At 39.9% G+C, this 16394-nt stretch overlaps 2 protein-coding genes across 3 annotated transcripts in view; both read left to right on the top strand.

Moving 5' to 3' along the window:
- Positions 1-9246, top strand: part of hoga1 (4-hydroxy-2-oxoglutarate aldolase 1) — a 30033-nt gene extending 20787 nt beyond the window's left edge. Inside the window, exons 4-7 of one of the 2 annotated variants that reach the window (XM_060859745.1) lie at positions 559-693; positions 4977-5073; positions 5304-5437; positions 8979-9246. In XM_060859745.1, the coding sequence (XP_060715728.1) occupies positions 559-693; positions 4977-5073; positions 5304-5437; positions 8979-9128 (516 nt within the window). In that variant the 3' untranslated portion in view covers positions 9129-9246. The remainder of the gene's footprint in view (positions 1-558; positions 694-4976; positions 5074-5303; positions 5438-8978) is intronic. The other variant, XM_060859746.1, reaches the window with a different exon arrangement.
- ptpn5 (protein tyrosine phosphatase non-receptor type 5) overlaps positions 1-16394 on the top strand; it is a 551551-nt gene that overhangs the window by 218266 nt on the left and 316891 nt on the right. The gene's annotated exons all lie outside the window — the stretch shown is intronic.

The raw sequence follows: 16394 nt of genomic DNA on the forward strand, positions 1-16394 counted from the left end.
AACTTTTTTTTAATAAAACAATTGGAATTGAATAAAGTAAATAGTGTGATTTACAGAATCAAATGATGAGATACAAGATCTCAATGAGTAAGAGAGAAAAAGTGAGCTAATAATACTGATAATATTTGTATATAAGAAATGTGTACAACACAGTGACCATGGTTTCCTTGCAAAAACAATGAAAAAAGTATTTTTCTATTTTCTGGCTAGTTTTAGCCTATTATGAAATTTTGCTGAAATCTGGCAACTTGGACTGTCTTTGTCTTGTACATGAAATCATACCTGTGGAAAAACAGTTGAAAAAAGGCATGTCTAAATTCACTCAAAATTTGCTGTATTCTGTATGAGTGAATGTTGATGACATTCAACTGCCAATTACAGGGTGACTAAAAATGACTAGATAGTAGCTTATTGCATAAGTCATGTGCGATAATTGTTCTAATTAATGGGATCCTACAACACCAAAATCAATGGTCATGAATTACTGCTGCTCATAAATTTTATGAGGGGGTTGTGTATGTTTTTATTGATGGTAATACTCTACTCTTTAACACACAGGTAGCAGATTCCAGTCCAGTACCCATTGTTCTGTATAGTGTGCCAGCAAACACCTTTCTGGACCTGCCTGTGGATGCAGTGGTGAAGTTATCCCAGCATCCAAATATAGTTGGCATCAAAGATAGTGGTGGAGATGTAAGAGTGACTGTCATTAATCAATCATAGAAACACTCCAATAAGCTGCTTATTATCCATGAGAAATAATGTTATTATCTAAAATTGTATTAATTGGTTATTAATTGGCTTACTCAGAGTGGAGAAAAGGGTAAGTGTTGCAGCCCAAGTGCCCCTGTCAAAGACTAGGGAGGCTGATCAGTGTGACCTTGGGTCTATCATCTCCGCCAGGTGGTCTAAGAAATAATCCTGTCTGAAGTTCCTAGGAGCAAACTTCCCTGGGAAGGATGGTCCTGGTTTGTGACAATAGAGCTCAATGATGCCTATTTTTATATAGGCATTCTGCCAGAGCACAGGAAGTTCATCAGGTTTGCTTCCGGCTGCAAAGCTTAACAGAATTGTGTTGCTCTGTTTGGTCTAGCAATATCACCAAACACATTTATGAAGTGCATGGTCACTGCCTTGGAACTGCTTGTCTCCAGGGCATCTGTGTACTGAATTACCTCAATGACTGGCTCATTCTGGCCCAATTGAAGGCTGTGGCAGCCAGTCATTGAGATGCTGTGCTTGCCCATATGAGGTTTCTAGGCCACAGGTTGAACCCAGAGAAGTGTGTGCTTTCTCCTTCTCAGACAACCACCTTTCTGGGGTAGTTTGGGATTCCACCTTGATGCAGGCACATCTGTCTTGCATTTGGGAGAGTCTTTCAACAAATGTCTCACTTTCTCACAGGGTCTCTGGGAGGGCCCTTATCTCTCTTGGCACATAAATTGCCAAGAGTGTCCTATTGATTTTCTGTTACCAGTCCACTCGTGCTCTCTCACGGTCTCTGGCACAGTCATTGAACAGTGTGTGGTGGCATGGGTATTTAGTTTCCCATAGAGTCAGCCTTAATGCAGCATTGAGTTCTTTCAAAAGGGAACTACACCATGTTACATATGTAACCTGGTTTTTGCAACAGTCCACAGGGACACAGGGAATTTAAAAGTAGAGCTGGGTTAGCACAAATTGGGCCAGATATGTTGACTATCAAAAGTCTAAAGCTGTGCCTCATTTTAATGCTGGAATACTACACCAGGTAATGTATGCAACATGGTTCCCTACTGTAAGTATGGAACATGACGCTGCATCATAGCTGACACTATGGGAGCGCCTCTTTGTCTGAAATTCTGTGTGAAATCACACTGATTTATCAGCTCCGGTAGGTAATGTGATGAAGCAGAGTGTGCAAGCTATACAATAAAATGGCATCTATGCCATTACTCCAGCTTGTACTTGTCTGAAGGGTGGGAGTGGATGCCTGGAGCATGGAAAGTGATGCATCATCTCATTTCCTTCACAGGGAACTGGGTTTCATATGTAATCTAATGTAGTTCTCTTTGGTGGGAACTTGACACTGCATCATGGCCATAGCTATGGGAATGCCAATACCAACACCACCACATGCTGGATGCCATCTTGGTGAGAGGGGAACACAACTGCAGATGTGCTGGGCTGCAACAGCATGTGGAGTGCCTGCTGACACATTGTTCAGGATCAAATAGCATGGTCAATTAGTTTTTGTGGAGTAAGGTTTTGATGATCATGCTAAATGGACAAGCATCCACAGTAGTTGGACAATTTATTAGTGACATCACTAACATCCACAGGGCAGGTTTGAAGGTATCACAATTAGGGATGTACCGATACCACTTTTTCTCTTCGATCCGATTCCGATACCAGCGTTTGCCGGTATCGGCCGATACCGATCCGATGTCTGTGTTCTTTTCTACCTTTAAAACTAAAGAATTTATACAACTCGCTTAGTTATTAAGATTTATTTGTTTCTCGCAAAGAAATACAAAAATGTCCATTACTGGATGAAAAATGAAAACACAAGAAACCTTAAAAAAGTATTAAATCAGTAGCAAACAGTACTTTTAAAAGTTAGTGGTATAACAATCTAAACCATATATACTGCGATTATTAAATTTAATTATTTTTTGAAGAAAAGGCAATATTTTAAAGTGAATCTTATATTAGAACTCTTGAAACACAATGCGAAATGTATTAAACAGTAAACCTTGCACCCAAATGAGCGAAATGTTTAACGCGCTGAGGTAAATGGAAAGCGTGCCTGCTAAACTTGCCTGTCTGTCGCAGGTGGTTGTGCAACATATTACCCATAAAATGTGTTATATTTTATTACATTAATGTAATTTAATATATAAGTGTATTTTTCTTATGAGTTCAAACAATAGTCTATGATGTTTGCTGTTCATTAATCAACCACCACGGGCATGGGCGTCGGAAGCAAATAAAAAGTGGGTGTTTCCTGTCCCACACACATATAATGATTCCGACGCCCATGGATTTCAGGAAGCAGGAGTGTGGTCAATGCTGTAGGTAAAACACGGAATGGAGTTTAATTTATTCGGGCATTCCTCAAGCAGAATGGATTCGACTGGCGGCCCTAAATAATAAAAATAATAGTAATAAAAAGACATATGCACTGAATAGAGACGGTAAAAGTATGTGGGTCCAATATTAAAAAGTGGGTGGGTCCTGTCCCACCCACTTATAATGGTTCCGAAGCCCATGACCACGCGTATTGCATTTGGATCCATCACGCACCACCGATACCCGATCCACTCAAAATGCCTGGATCGGTGCCGATACCGGTCCAAAATATCGGATCGGTACATCCCTAATCACAATCTACTGTTCAAAGAAGACTTAGCATACCACCAGATGCAAACCTCTCATCAGCAGTATAATTTAGAAGGGAATATTGGAATTTAAAAGATAATATAGATCTACAAATGTTATGTATCAAGATTAGAATCTAAAAGATCTAATCATAACATACATACATGAACATTAAAATAACCTTTGGCCATGTTAATGTTGTTCAACACATGTAGATGTCAGGAAACAAAGTGAGATTTGTCACCTCATAATCATCTTTTGATTAACACAAATGCCTCCTAATGAATAGCAAAATAAATAATATTTTTTTCTACTCCAATACTTTTGCAAGTGACTATACACACACTGATCAGCCATATCTTTATAGCCACTTACTAGTGACATGAGATACATTAATTATCATTTTTATAACTTCATTTATACTTTAAATTTTTATTCTATTTCTATGTTTCTGTAAAGCTGTTTTGAGACAATGCCAATTGTTAAAATTGCTATACAACTAAATTGAACTAAATTGAATTTCAGTGGCTCTTTTCAAGGGGTATCAACTGAGAGTCAGTTTTCAAAGATGATCTACTGAAAGAAGAAAAAAATATTGTGATGGCTAAACTAGGACTGACCATCCCCAAAGTGAAGGTCTGTTGGAAGTTCCTGGTATGCAGTGAATAGTATTTATAAAAAATATCAAAGGAAAGGCCACTGATGAACCCACAGCAAGATCATGATGTGTGCATAGAGTGAAAGCTAGACTGTTTGGTCCTATCCCACCCAACGGTTCTGTACCACACATTACTGAACAAATTCATGCTAGCATTGATAAAAATGGTATGGGTCTGGCATAGTCTGCAGCAATGCAGCTCCATACCTATGTTACCTACATTGTAGCATTGATTGTTTCATTATGTGTATGTACAGCCGCAAACTGGTCAGAGTGCCTATTATGACTGCTCCACCACCACCAAAAGTGGACCATGGAACAGTGGAAGAATTTGGTCTGATGAATCACATTTTCCCGTACATTATGTGCATAGCCATGCATGTGCATTGCTTACCTGGGGAAGAGGTTCCACTTAATTACCTAAACATAGTAGCAACATGGCATATCCCTTCTGCAACATTATTCCCGCTTTTCAGACTAAAAGAGGCCACTGCAGGTTGCATTTATATAAGAGGTGTATTTGGTCTGCAACCATGTTGAGGTGGATGGTACATGTATCATCCACATGAATGCCAGGACCCAAGGTTTCCAAGCAAAGCATTACATAATTCACTACCTCCGCCAACTTGCCTTTTTCAAATCTTTTTTCTATTTCTACCCAAGTAAGTGACACGCAAACCTGGGCATATACATGATCTAAAAAAAGGTAGTTTATCAGACCAGGCCACCTTTCTCCAATGCGCCACGGTCTAGTTCTGATGCTCACATGGGCTCAGCATGACTAACACTGTGATTTGTCTATACCTTCCTCTGATGCAATTAGCCTGCACTGCCCTCATATTATTGTTAATCAGTTTAAATTTTGTTAATTTATTAAATGTATTCAGGTAAATACTGTATATATGGGTAAATAAATTTAGTCCATTAATTTTTCTTTCTTTTTTCCACATTGGGATAGATTACAAGAATAAGTCTGATTGTATACAAAACCAGATCACATGATTTCCAGGTGTTGGCAGGATCAGCTGGGTTCCTCATGGCTGCATATTCAGTAGGTGAGGCAATGTATATATATATATATATATATATATATATATATATATATATATATATATATATATATATATATATAAACAAAACAACTTTAAATTAACAAAATTAACTATATATAAATATATATGTAAACTAAACAAAAATGATAGTACCCTTAACTTACTAACTTACACACAAACACACACACACATTTATATTTACCTTAACTGTTCATTCTTTCTTTCATTTGAAGGTGCTGTCGGGGGTGTGTGTGCCTTAGCAAATGTTTTGGGTCAGCAGGTGTGTGAGCTAGCACAGTTGTGTACATCAGGACAATGGGACAAAGCCAGAGAACTCCAATACCGTCTCATTGAACCAAACACAGCGGTGAGGTTCAAATAATCATTTTACCTGATAGCACAAAATAGTTTTAAAAATTATGCAAGGGACTTTGGTCTTATTTGGCTGACAGCTTGTATCCACTATCATTAAAATTGTTACATGTGGCAAGAATGTTAAAATAGGTCAATGTAGTTCTCTTATTATTTCAAAGAGTACATATACATTACACAAACTAGGGTTCATCAAATTTTGTTGTATTCCCTGACACCTTTTTAAAGACACCATCTTTAAGGTGATCTTTCAAAATTTTGAATTTAAATTTTGAAAGATCACCTTAAAGACGGTGTATAGAATTTATGGTCATGTTTAATTGCTTATTTTTTCAATACATTTAAATCATCTAGCAGATTCTCATATAGTGTGGTTAACCCTAGAGTGGTTAACCCTCCCTGCTCCAGGGGCACTGTACCACAGCTGCCTCTGCAATCTGAGCCCAACTTTAATAGTTAGGATATGTGAAGAAAAGAAATCCACTGTGCTGTAATGTACAGCCATGAACAAAAGTTTTGACAATGACACAAATATTAATTTTCACAAAGGCTGCTGCTTCAGTGTTTTTAGGTCTTTTTGCAGATGTTAATATTATATACTGAAGTATAATTTCAAGCATTGTAATTGCAATGCAAGTGTCAGAGGCTTTTATTGACAATTACTTTATGTTTGTGCAAATAAACAATATTTGCACTGTTGACCGTTCTTTTTCAAGACCTCTGCAAGTCACCCTGGCATGCTGTCAATCCACTTCTAGGCAACACCCTGACTGATGGCAGCCCATTCTTGCATAATCAATGCATGGAGTTTGTCAAAATTTGGGGGTTTTTGTTTGGCCACCTGCCTCTTGAGAATTGACCACAAGTTCTCAATGGAATTAAGGTCTGGGGAGTTTCCTGGCCATAGACACAAAGTTTCTTCCCTGAGCCACTTAGTTATATTTTTTGCTTTATGGCAAGGTGTCCATCAGGCTGGAAGAGGCATTGTTCGTCACCAAACTGTTCTTGGATGGTTGGGAGAAGTTGCTCTTGGAGGATATTTTTGTACCATTAGGCAAAATTGTGAGTGAGCCCACTCCCTTGCATGAGAAGCATCCCCACACATGAATGGTCTCAGGATGCTTTACTGTTGGCATGACACAATACCGTTGGTAGGGTACCCTTTCTTCTCTGGACAAGCTTTTTTCCAGATGCCCAAACAATCGTAAAGGGGATTCATCAGAGAAAATGACATTTACATTTACATCATTTGGCAGATGCCCTTATCCAGAGCGACTTACAAAAGTGCTTAAGTCTCTACCATTGGATACATTAACTCTGGTTCACTAGGTTACATACTTAAGATACCATGAGTCTAAAACACTGTTCAAAGATTTTATTTTTATATATATATACACATAGGTCTTCAACTGTCTTTTAACTTTTCCCCAGTTCTCAGCAGTCCAATCCCTGTACCTTTTGCAAAATATCAGTCTGTCCCTGCTATTTTTCCTGGAGAGAAGAGGCTTTTTTGCTTCAAAACACTTCACTTCACTACGCATGCAGATGCACTCACATCAGCCTGCTGCCATTCCTGAGCAAGCTCTGCACTGGAAGTTCTTTATAATACAATAAATGGTAGAGGTGCAACTGTACTAACATCAATAACCTTGTCTGTGAATCCCTTTTTGTGCAAAGCAATGATGACTGCACATGTTTCCTTGCAGGTAACAATGTTCAAGCACCACCCTCCTTTTGAAGCCTCCAGTCTGTTATTTTAACTTAATCAGCATGACACAGTGATCTCCAGCCTTGTCCTAGTCAACACTCTCACCTGTGTTAATGAGAATCACTGACATAGTATCAGCTGGTCCTTTTGTGGCAAGGCTGAAATGCATTTGAAATGTTTTTTTTTTTTTTTTGGGATTAAGTTCATTTTCATGGCAAAGAGGCACTTTTCAATTAATTGCAATTCATCTGATTACTCTTCATAACGTTCTGGAGAATATGCAATTTACCATCATAAAAACTGAAGCAGCAGACTTTGTGAAAATGAATATATGTTTCATTCTCAAAATGAAAAGTCTTTTGACCATGGCTGTATACGTCTATTATATAGGTGATAATAAAGACTTCTAAGCACCAATTTCATTTCATTTAATTCAGAAGTGCTTCAGGATGTCAAAAAGTATGCAAATGCAGAGGTTCTTCTTTATTGACAAAGAAAGTACAACACATGGTGAAAGGTCAGGAACAGAATAAGCTCAGGATATTAAATGTGGCTAAGTACATGACTTTGGCTTGTCTAATACAAACAAAACTTTCAGACATAACAAAGATGGGCAAAACACAGGCCTCAAAAATATGATAAACGCGAGGCTAGATGATGTTATGAATAAACACAGATTTTACAAAACAGGAATAAAAATGAAAATGAGTGAAAAATTATGACACTTGAGAAACACGAAATGACATGGCATGGACAAAGACAGGACAGGAAACAAGAAGGCACGTGACAAAATAAATAAACAAAAGTAAATATTGCCTCTGGAATGGTGTATGGCCTGAATAGATAGTGAAGGTTTGTCCCAGCAGATAGTATCAGAGGGTAAGGACCAGACACTTCTTCTTCAATGGGTAACCTCTCAAAGGCCATGTGACTTCAAAAGACCCTTGCCACTAGAGTAATATAGAGCTTGACAGCGGTAGCAAAATTAGTACTTTATCTCCAAAGTAAATTATCATAGCCAAGCACACCATTATACAGCCAGTATTGATGTTCTTGTAGCTGTAACAAATTCTCCAGTAATAACTGAGAGATAACACACCAGAGATAACACAGAAAAGTACCTCCACCACGCAAGCCCTAAGATATGGTGTAAAGGCATTGCTTCTGGGTATAGCCTTGCATAGTACACTAAAACTTAAACAAAGTGATGCCCTTATGCAGCCTGTTCTGATTGCCCAACAAGGTATATCCCAATTCTTATAAAGTGGATAGACCTCTTTCTGTAATGGGTGCAGTGGTGTTTTTGAGGTGGCCAGCGATTCACCAGCTGACATTTTAACAACATGCCAAACACCACCTGTGGAAACCGCTGTGAATGCCCAGCTAATTGAAGCCAGAGTATGCTCACCATGCTCAAATGCTGCCATGAGCAACTTATTTTCTCTGTTTAACCTAGCCATCCAGTTAGCTTCATGTTATCTGCCCTACCATGGACACCATGCCTGTTTAATGTTTTCCATTTAGTAGATTCATGAACAGAGATGTTAAGTAGTATTGCCGATTTCTTTAAGCCTTTAGCTGTCACTCTATGATTCTTTTTTTTTTTACTTTATTAACACTTTGAGTCTTGGCTGGATGGGCACTTCTAAGGAGAGTAGCCTTACTATATTGTCTCCATTTATAAACAATTTTCTAACAATAGACAGATGAATTGCATCATTGTCAGATTTCCATGCTTATTAGTTCATATAACATTATAATAAGACAAAATTAAATTACCTCATAATTAACATTTCATTTGTAAACACTATTGTCTGCATTTTGATAGGTCACAAGGAAGTTTGGCATACCTGCTCTAAAGCAAGCAATGGAGTGGTTTGGATACCAGGGTGGTGTATGCCGCTCCCCTCTGCAGCCTTTGTCCAAGGTGGAGTTGGAAAACCTTCAAGCTGACTTCGCCATAAATGGGTGGCTGTAGATGAACTAGATTAGTGTACACCAATTATAAATAATTTGTATTAATTGTGAGATCATCCAGATTATTGTAACATGTAATGCTTAGCAAAAAAGAGAAATAAAAGAAATTGCAAATGCAACACACTCCCTCAACTACATTTATGGTCCCAGACAATAAATTGTAATGCTGAAAGTTTAATTAATTAATGTAGTTTTAAATTATATCTGACACTGTATTGGAATAATGTAGAAAGCAGGTTTGGAACAATCAAATTTATGTTGCACAGACTCACAGAAGGAGAGTGGCACACTAGAGTAGCTGATTAAATAGGTACATCTGATAAATATCGACAATGTTATATTAATGAGTTTTTCTCTTGTTAGTAGGCTGAGCATGCTTGTGTAAATAAAGCAGCAAAATACTACTCAGAATCCTGCTAAAGTCACAACTTCTGTCATTTATCAACAACATTATTCTAAGATATCCAACGATACAATGAGGCATAAGCATAACACTTGCATTACATACTTAAGATTGCAATAATTTGAAATACTTGCTAAGACACATGATACTGTAGACTCATAATAGATTAGGACTTAATCAGACTGTTTCGTAGTAGTCCAAAAGTACCAATGTCTGCAACAATCTTAAAGATAAAATATGCAGACCATGAATAAATAAATTCAAATGAAATGTAACTGTATTAAATCTAATTTAATATGTTTATTTTTGCTAGTTTCTTCTGTGCATGTACTCTTCACATACACCTTTACCTCACATGCCTACCTTAATGGTTTTAGCTAGTACTTTTTAAAGTGCACAAATAAATGATAAATCCAGAATGCAGCTACATCATTTTGATCTGTCTTTTCACACAATTTTGCTCCTTATTAACCCTTAAACACTAAAGGGATATTTATGCAATTTCAGTCTAAATGAAAAAAACTAAATGCTATAAACTAAATGCTTGAGACACACCAACATGGACATGGACATGTCATGTGTTCTCCAGGTAAGTGACATTCACCAAGCCATCCATATAATGTAGAAAAAAAATGTGATTCAGCAGATTAGGCCACCCCCTTCCATTGCTCCATGGTCCAGTTCTGATGTTCATGTTCCCATTATTGGCACTTTCGGTGGTGGACATGGGTCAGCATGGGCACCCTGACTGTTCTGCAGCTACACAGCCCTATACGCAATAAACTGTGATGCACTTTGTATTTTGACACCTTTCCATCAGAACAAGTGTTAACTCCTTCAGCAATTTGAGCTACAGTTGCTCATCTGTTTCATCGGACCACAGGGGCCAGCCTTTACTCCCCATGTGCATCAATGAGCCTTGGCTCCCCATGACACTGTCACGGGTTCCACACTGTACCTTCCTTGCACCACATGTGAGCCAGAAGCTCAGTGACTGGGAGACTGGCAGTGTGTATGTGTTGTTGGTGGCGGCCATGTCTGTAGGCTGTGGGGTATGCTGGAAAATGAAGTTCAGGTTAAGTGGTTATGTGACAATTACAGCAATATGCCTCCCCGACAACAAAAAATATGCTTTTTTACAAATAAGAAGCTTTGAATGTAATAGAAATTAACTGCAAAGAACTCCCAATAATGGCCAGATTTTTAAATATCCATGGATAACTGGCTTTTTTTTATAATGAAGATGGACTTGAGGGGACGGCTTATGGATATTGTTGCTGTTTGGTAAGTAATGCCCTAAAAACATAATACTTTCGCTATACGTGATTACAAAACAGAAATCTAGTTATTGTTATTAGTCAGCACAAACATATACGCAGAGCAATGATACAAAAACAGCACAAAATGTGATGTTTGAAGTAGGATACCTACAGTATATTTGGAACAAAAGGAGCTGGAAAACTAACCAGTTTCACTCTCAGGCCTTTCTCTACTTGCCTCCTTTTCATAGCTTGCTACTGCTTAAGTTAAAAAATATGATTACCTCAAGTAAGTTTGCAAATTTCCCTGCAGACTGAATGGCTATTGTACTGTCTTTGACAATCCTATATGTTGCAATCAGGCTGCATTTATTGGCCATTTTGAAGGGCCAGGAGGAGGGTAGTAGCAATGGCATCATCCTTGGAGAGTGTGGTGACCCTGGCAGCAGTGTCTTGATTTGCCTCATGACAAACCACATAAAGCAATTGATAAGAGGTGTGAGTGGGACAGGATGACACTGGATGAGGCATCCTTGGCAATCGAAGGATGATGGTCTTGAGGCATGTTGGAATTACAGCACTGTTCAGGGAAATGCTGAAGATGTCAGTGAAGGCATCCTCTCACTTGACTGCACATTCCTTGAGCACACCTCCAGGATTGTTGTCTGGTCCATCAGATTTCCATTGATTAACACTATGTAGTAATTTTCTTGCATATGTTTTTAATTATTGTCCACACTGTCACAGCCAGGTGAATTTGACCTGTAGTGATCGCATGGATGCCATGCCACATGCACCTGCTTTTGCCACTGTCATGTATAAATGGTTGTGGGTTCCCTGGGCATATGCCTACTTTGCCTCTCTGATGGCCCAGGGGAGTTTGACTCTCACTGTTCTAAGGGTCTCCATGTCACCTTTTCTTAAGATGGAGTCTTTGGTCCTCAGCAGCACATGCACCTTTGCAGTCAACAATGGCTTCTGATTGGGGCATGTGTTAATGATCTTGGAGACAGTCAATCAATGAACTTGCCAATGTAACTGGTCACTGAGCTCCCCTTTGAGTCTGGTTCCTCTCAAGGTTTCTTCCTTACCAATTTAAGGGAGTTTTTCCTTGCCACTGCTGCCTGAGTCACCTCAGACTTGCTCATTGGGGATAAATACATATACATACATACATACATACATACTGTGAACTATATATATCTTGAATTTTTATTATATTAATTCTTTATACTTCTCCTTATGTTTACCTTCTGCTCTATGTTTATGTTCGGTAAAGCTGCTTTGAGACAATGTCCATTGTAAAAAGCACTATACTAATAAACTTGAATTGAATTGAATTGAATTAAAATTTCTGGTGTTAATGAACTGTCTGTCAGGGTGAGTATTCTGTGTGAGATGGAGAATACACTCCGACAATAAACAGTAGTGAATTTCTGAGGTGCATTTATCATGTCCCTCCTCATAGTTAAAACACTAGACTGGGCCTCTGCAGTATAGGGCCGCAGTTAACCAGATTGATCGTCATACCGTCGCGCTATAGTCGAACTGCAGTTGTCTTCAACCATCGTTTGGACTTCAACCATCTTTTGAAGATAGCCAGTGATTCAGCTGTTGGGACCCTTAGGGGAACTTCATTCCATAGTACCAAATGCAATTAAAAAAATGTTTTTTCTTTAGAATATAGTAAAAACATTTTACCTTCACATGTAGGTCAACAGCTTGCAGATTTAAAAAATGTTTTATATTTTTTGCCCATGGGAGCATGTAATAGAAAGAGAGTTGGGACACTCTCTGTTCTCACCAACACAGTCAAATGGTAGCATGTAGTTATTGTCATTTTCAAACAAATCCGCACTTTCAATCTGTTGAAAATCTAATCAGAGACAATAAACTTTGTATGTTAAGGAATGGCAACAATTGCATTTAATTTGATGTAAATATTTATAGTAGCTAAGAAAGAAAGAAAGAAAGAAAGAAAGAAAGAAAGAAAGAATTGGGGGTAGTATAATGCCCCCAGAACAGTTATCTTTACAATGGTAAAACTTGAAATATATAAAACATTATCTTCAGAAATATGAATCAGAAAATTCATATTCAATTAATAAACAAAACAAATCACAAATGTCCAAATAGTGGTTAAACTGAATAAGGGGACTGGAACTTGAATCTTTCTTCTGCTGCTTGCGGTAAGCTGTGAACAGTCCAGTCTGATGTTTTGGCACTTTTATTGGATCCTCCTGCTCATGGCTGTGGGAAGAGACTGTGGTAGCTATGCATGCTTCCTTGATAATCAAGTCTGAATAAGCAAAAGAAAGAATATGAATCACAAAATGTACATGTGTTGAATATTGAGAACAAACAGTGCCAACAGGTTATGGCTAATTTAAAATAAGCACCTATGTACAGTAATGAAAATATACCATATATATGCTTTTTTTTTTTACAGTCTAGTTCTGACAAGTTGATGTAAAATTGTATAACATACCTTTAATCATGGCAAACACAACCTCCTTGGCATTTTCAGGGACCAAGACATCATGGTTTATCCACATTGAGGCTACTGAAGGATCCAGCAGAGCAGCTTTTAGATATAGCGGGTCAGAGAATGGCAATAATGGCCCATCACTCTCTCCATCTGCCATCTTCACATTAACAAAGATCCCTCTGAATCTTCTTTTGAGAGATGTTTGCAGGCTACAGATCAAACTGCCCAAGTAGCACATGCTCTCCTTTTGATTTTCCAGGTGGTGATTAAGAGAAAGGACACAGGGAACCACAGCACATGTTTTTCACCTTGTATAAGATCTGTGGCTTCTGCAAACTGTTGAAGAACTTGTACAAGTTCCTCCATCTGATTCCACTCTCTATCTGTGAATACTGTCAAGAAATGTACGTAGTCTTAGGTGTTCACAGCTGAGCACTGCTTTCAGTTGCCTCAGTGTGGAATTCCAGCGTGTGCATCTCCTTGCCTGCCAATCATGAGCTCTGCTGGTGTTTTGCCGGTGGTTCCTTGATGGACAGTATTAAGGGCAAAGAGGAACTCCGGTAACCACTGGTCCCATTTTTGGTGGTATATTCCGACGTAGGAGTCAATCATGGTTTTAATGTCTGATTTGTCCTCTCTGTCAGATTTGTTTGTGGGTGGTAGCTGGTGGTGAGTTTCTGGATGCTTTCCCATGCCTTCCAGAGTTCTGAGAGGACACAGGAGGTGAATTGAGGGCCTCGATCTGATACCAGATATTTGGGAACCCCCAACGGGTAAATATTTCTTCTCTGAGGATTTTGGTTATTTTCTGTTTTTTTCTGGGGATCTCTACCCACTTAGTGAAATAGTTCACTATTACCAGGAGGTAGGTGTTCTGTTTTTTGCTCGCTGGGAAGGGCCCCATTAAATCCATCCCCAGCACGTGGCCTAGTTCTTGGACCTGGGTGCTTTGCAGAAAGCCGCTGGGTTTGGAGTTTCCTGGCTTGTATTTCTGACACACCTCACAGCCTTTGACGTACTGCCAGACGTCTTTACAGAAGGAAGGCCACCAAGCTACATCCACCAGCCTCAGTAGAGTTTTCAGCCTCTCCAGGTGTCCTCCTAGAGGGTTGTCATGGAAGTAATGCAGAAAGCCAGATACTAGTGATTGAGGGACCACTAACTGGAACTTCTCTCCCTGGTTCCTCAGTGGAATCCGGTGGTATAACACCCCCTGGTGGACCTCAAAGGTAATTTGCTTATCCTGGACCTTTCTGTCTTTGCTATCCGCTTGCAGATGGCTGATGTTACTGTCGCTACCTTGTGCAGTAGCTATTTCATCCAGGGTGTGAGGGATGTCAGAGGTGTACTTGGGAGGCGCCATGACTAAACAGGGTAAGTCTTTACCCTTTTCCGGTGGATAAGCTCTGGACAATGCATCTGGCCCCAGGTTAATACAGCCCTTCCTATGGTGTACTTGGAAGCAGAACTGTTGTAGGCGGAGCATCCAGCGGGTCAGACGTGAGGATGTTTTGGGGCAGTTGAATCCCAGGTAAGAGCTGCGTGATCTGTGAAAACGTCAAACGACCTTCCTTCCATGTAATGTCTCCACTTTTCCACGGCCCAGACCATGGCTAAACACTCTTTCTGAGGTGGAGTAATTCAACTCTGCTCCTCTTAGGGTCCTTGAGGTGTAGGCTACCACCTTCTCTCCTTCAGCTGACATCTGACTAAGTATAGCTCCTAGGCTGACGTCGCTGGAATCTGTATGGACTTGGAACAGTTGGTTGAGATCAGGCTGCACCAGAACAGGTGGGTTTTGTAAGGCCTGTTTCAGGTCATCCATGGCTTTCTGGCATTCAGGGGTCCACTCCCACTGCACTCCTTTCTTTTTTAGTTGATTTAATGGAGCTGTGATGTCTGCAAAGCGAGGGATGAATTTATGATACCAGCCGGCCAAACCCAGAAAACGTTGCAGTGCCTTGAGGTCAGCAGGAGGTGGATATTGTGCGATGGCCTGAATTTTCTCTGGGTCGACCTCCACTCCTCTCTCAGAGACTATATGGCCCAGAAACTTCAGCTGTCGTTTGAAGAAATGACATTTCTTCATATTTAATGTGAGGTTAGCCTGCCTCAGTCATTGTAATATGGCATTTAAATGTTGGGTATGGTGTTCTAATGATGGTGAGTATACTATGATGTCCTCAATATATACAAAGCAGATCTCCCCCCTCAGATCAGCCAGGACCTTCTCATGAGCCTCTGAAACGTGGCAGCAGCGTTCTTAAGACCAAATGGCATGGAGCGGAATTGGTACAGCCCCTTGGTGGTGATAAAGGCAGTTTTTTCTTTGCTCTCCTTCTCCATCTCCACTTGCCAGTAACCAGATTGCAAATCCAATGTGCTGAACCAGGAGGTGCCTTCCATGGATTCCAAGATGTCGTGGATGAGCGGCATTGGATAGGCATCAGAAATGGTCTTGCTGTTGAGCCTTCGATAGTCCACACATAACCTGTAGGAGCCATCAGGTTTGGGAATGAGGACCACTGGGGAAGACCATGGAGAGAAAGATGGCTCGATAATGTGGTCCTTGAGCATCTGGTCGACCTGGTCTTCAATGATCTGTTTCTTGAAGGGAGAGACTCTGTATGCTCTGGATTTGATGGGGATGTTGTCTGTCAAAAGGATGCTGTGATGAACCACTGCTGATTTCCCCAGGTTACCGGAGGTGGTGTGAGACCGGTTGGACATCAACCTTTGTAACTCCTCCTGATTACCATTGTCCCAAGTAGGGTTAACTACAGGAGGCAGCTGAGTAAGTGCTGGGTGGATCAACGTGGGAAGTAAGGCATAGTACAGGCTCAGGGCCACTGTTGGATTAGTGTGAGTAGGGGCAACAACGCTGTAGGTGGTATTTTTAGGCTTGGGTGGTGGCACTTTAACTTTGGGCGCTGGAATCGGGGTTTTGGGAAGGTGGACGGGTGTGATGGGAGAAGCAGCTGGAGTGTAGGCCTGTAGTCTAGAGATGGTGGGAGTGCTTGTAAGTCACAATTTCTTCATCCGACTTTCCCACTTTACGTCCCTCCTTAGGAAACAGTCAGTCACGGATCTTTCCAGCTTCTCCAGGGACATCTGGAA

This window comes from Tachysurus vachellii, chromosome 23 (assembly GCF_030014155.1).
Source record: "Tachysurus vachellii isolate PV-2020 chromosome 23, HZAU_Pvac_v1, whole genome shotgun sequence".
NCBI classification, from domain to species: Eukaryota; Metazoa; Chordata; class Actinopteri; order Siluriformes; family Bagridae; genus Tachysurus; species Tachysurus vachellii.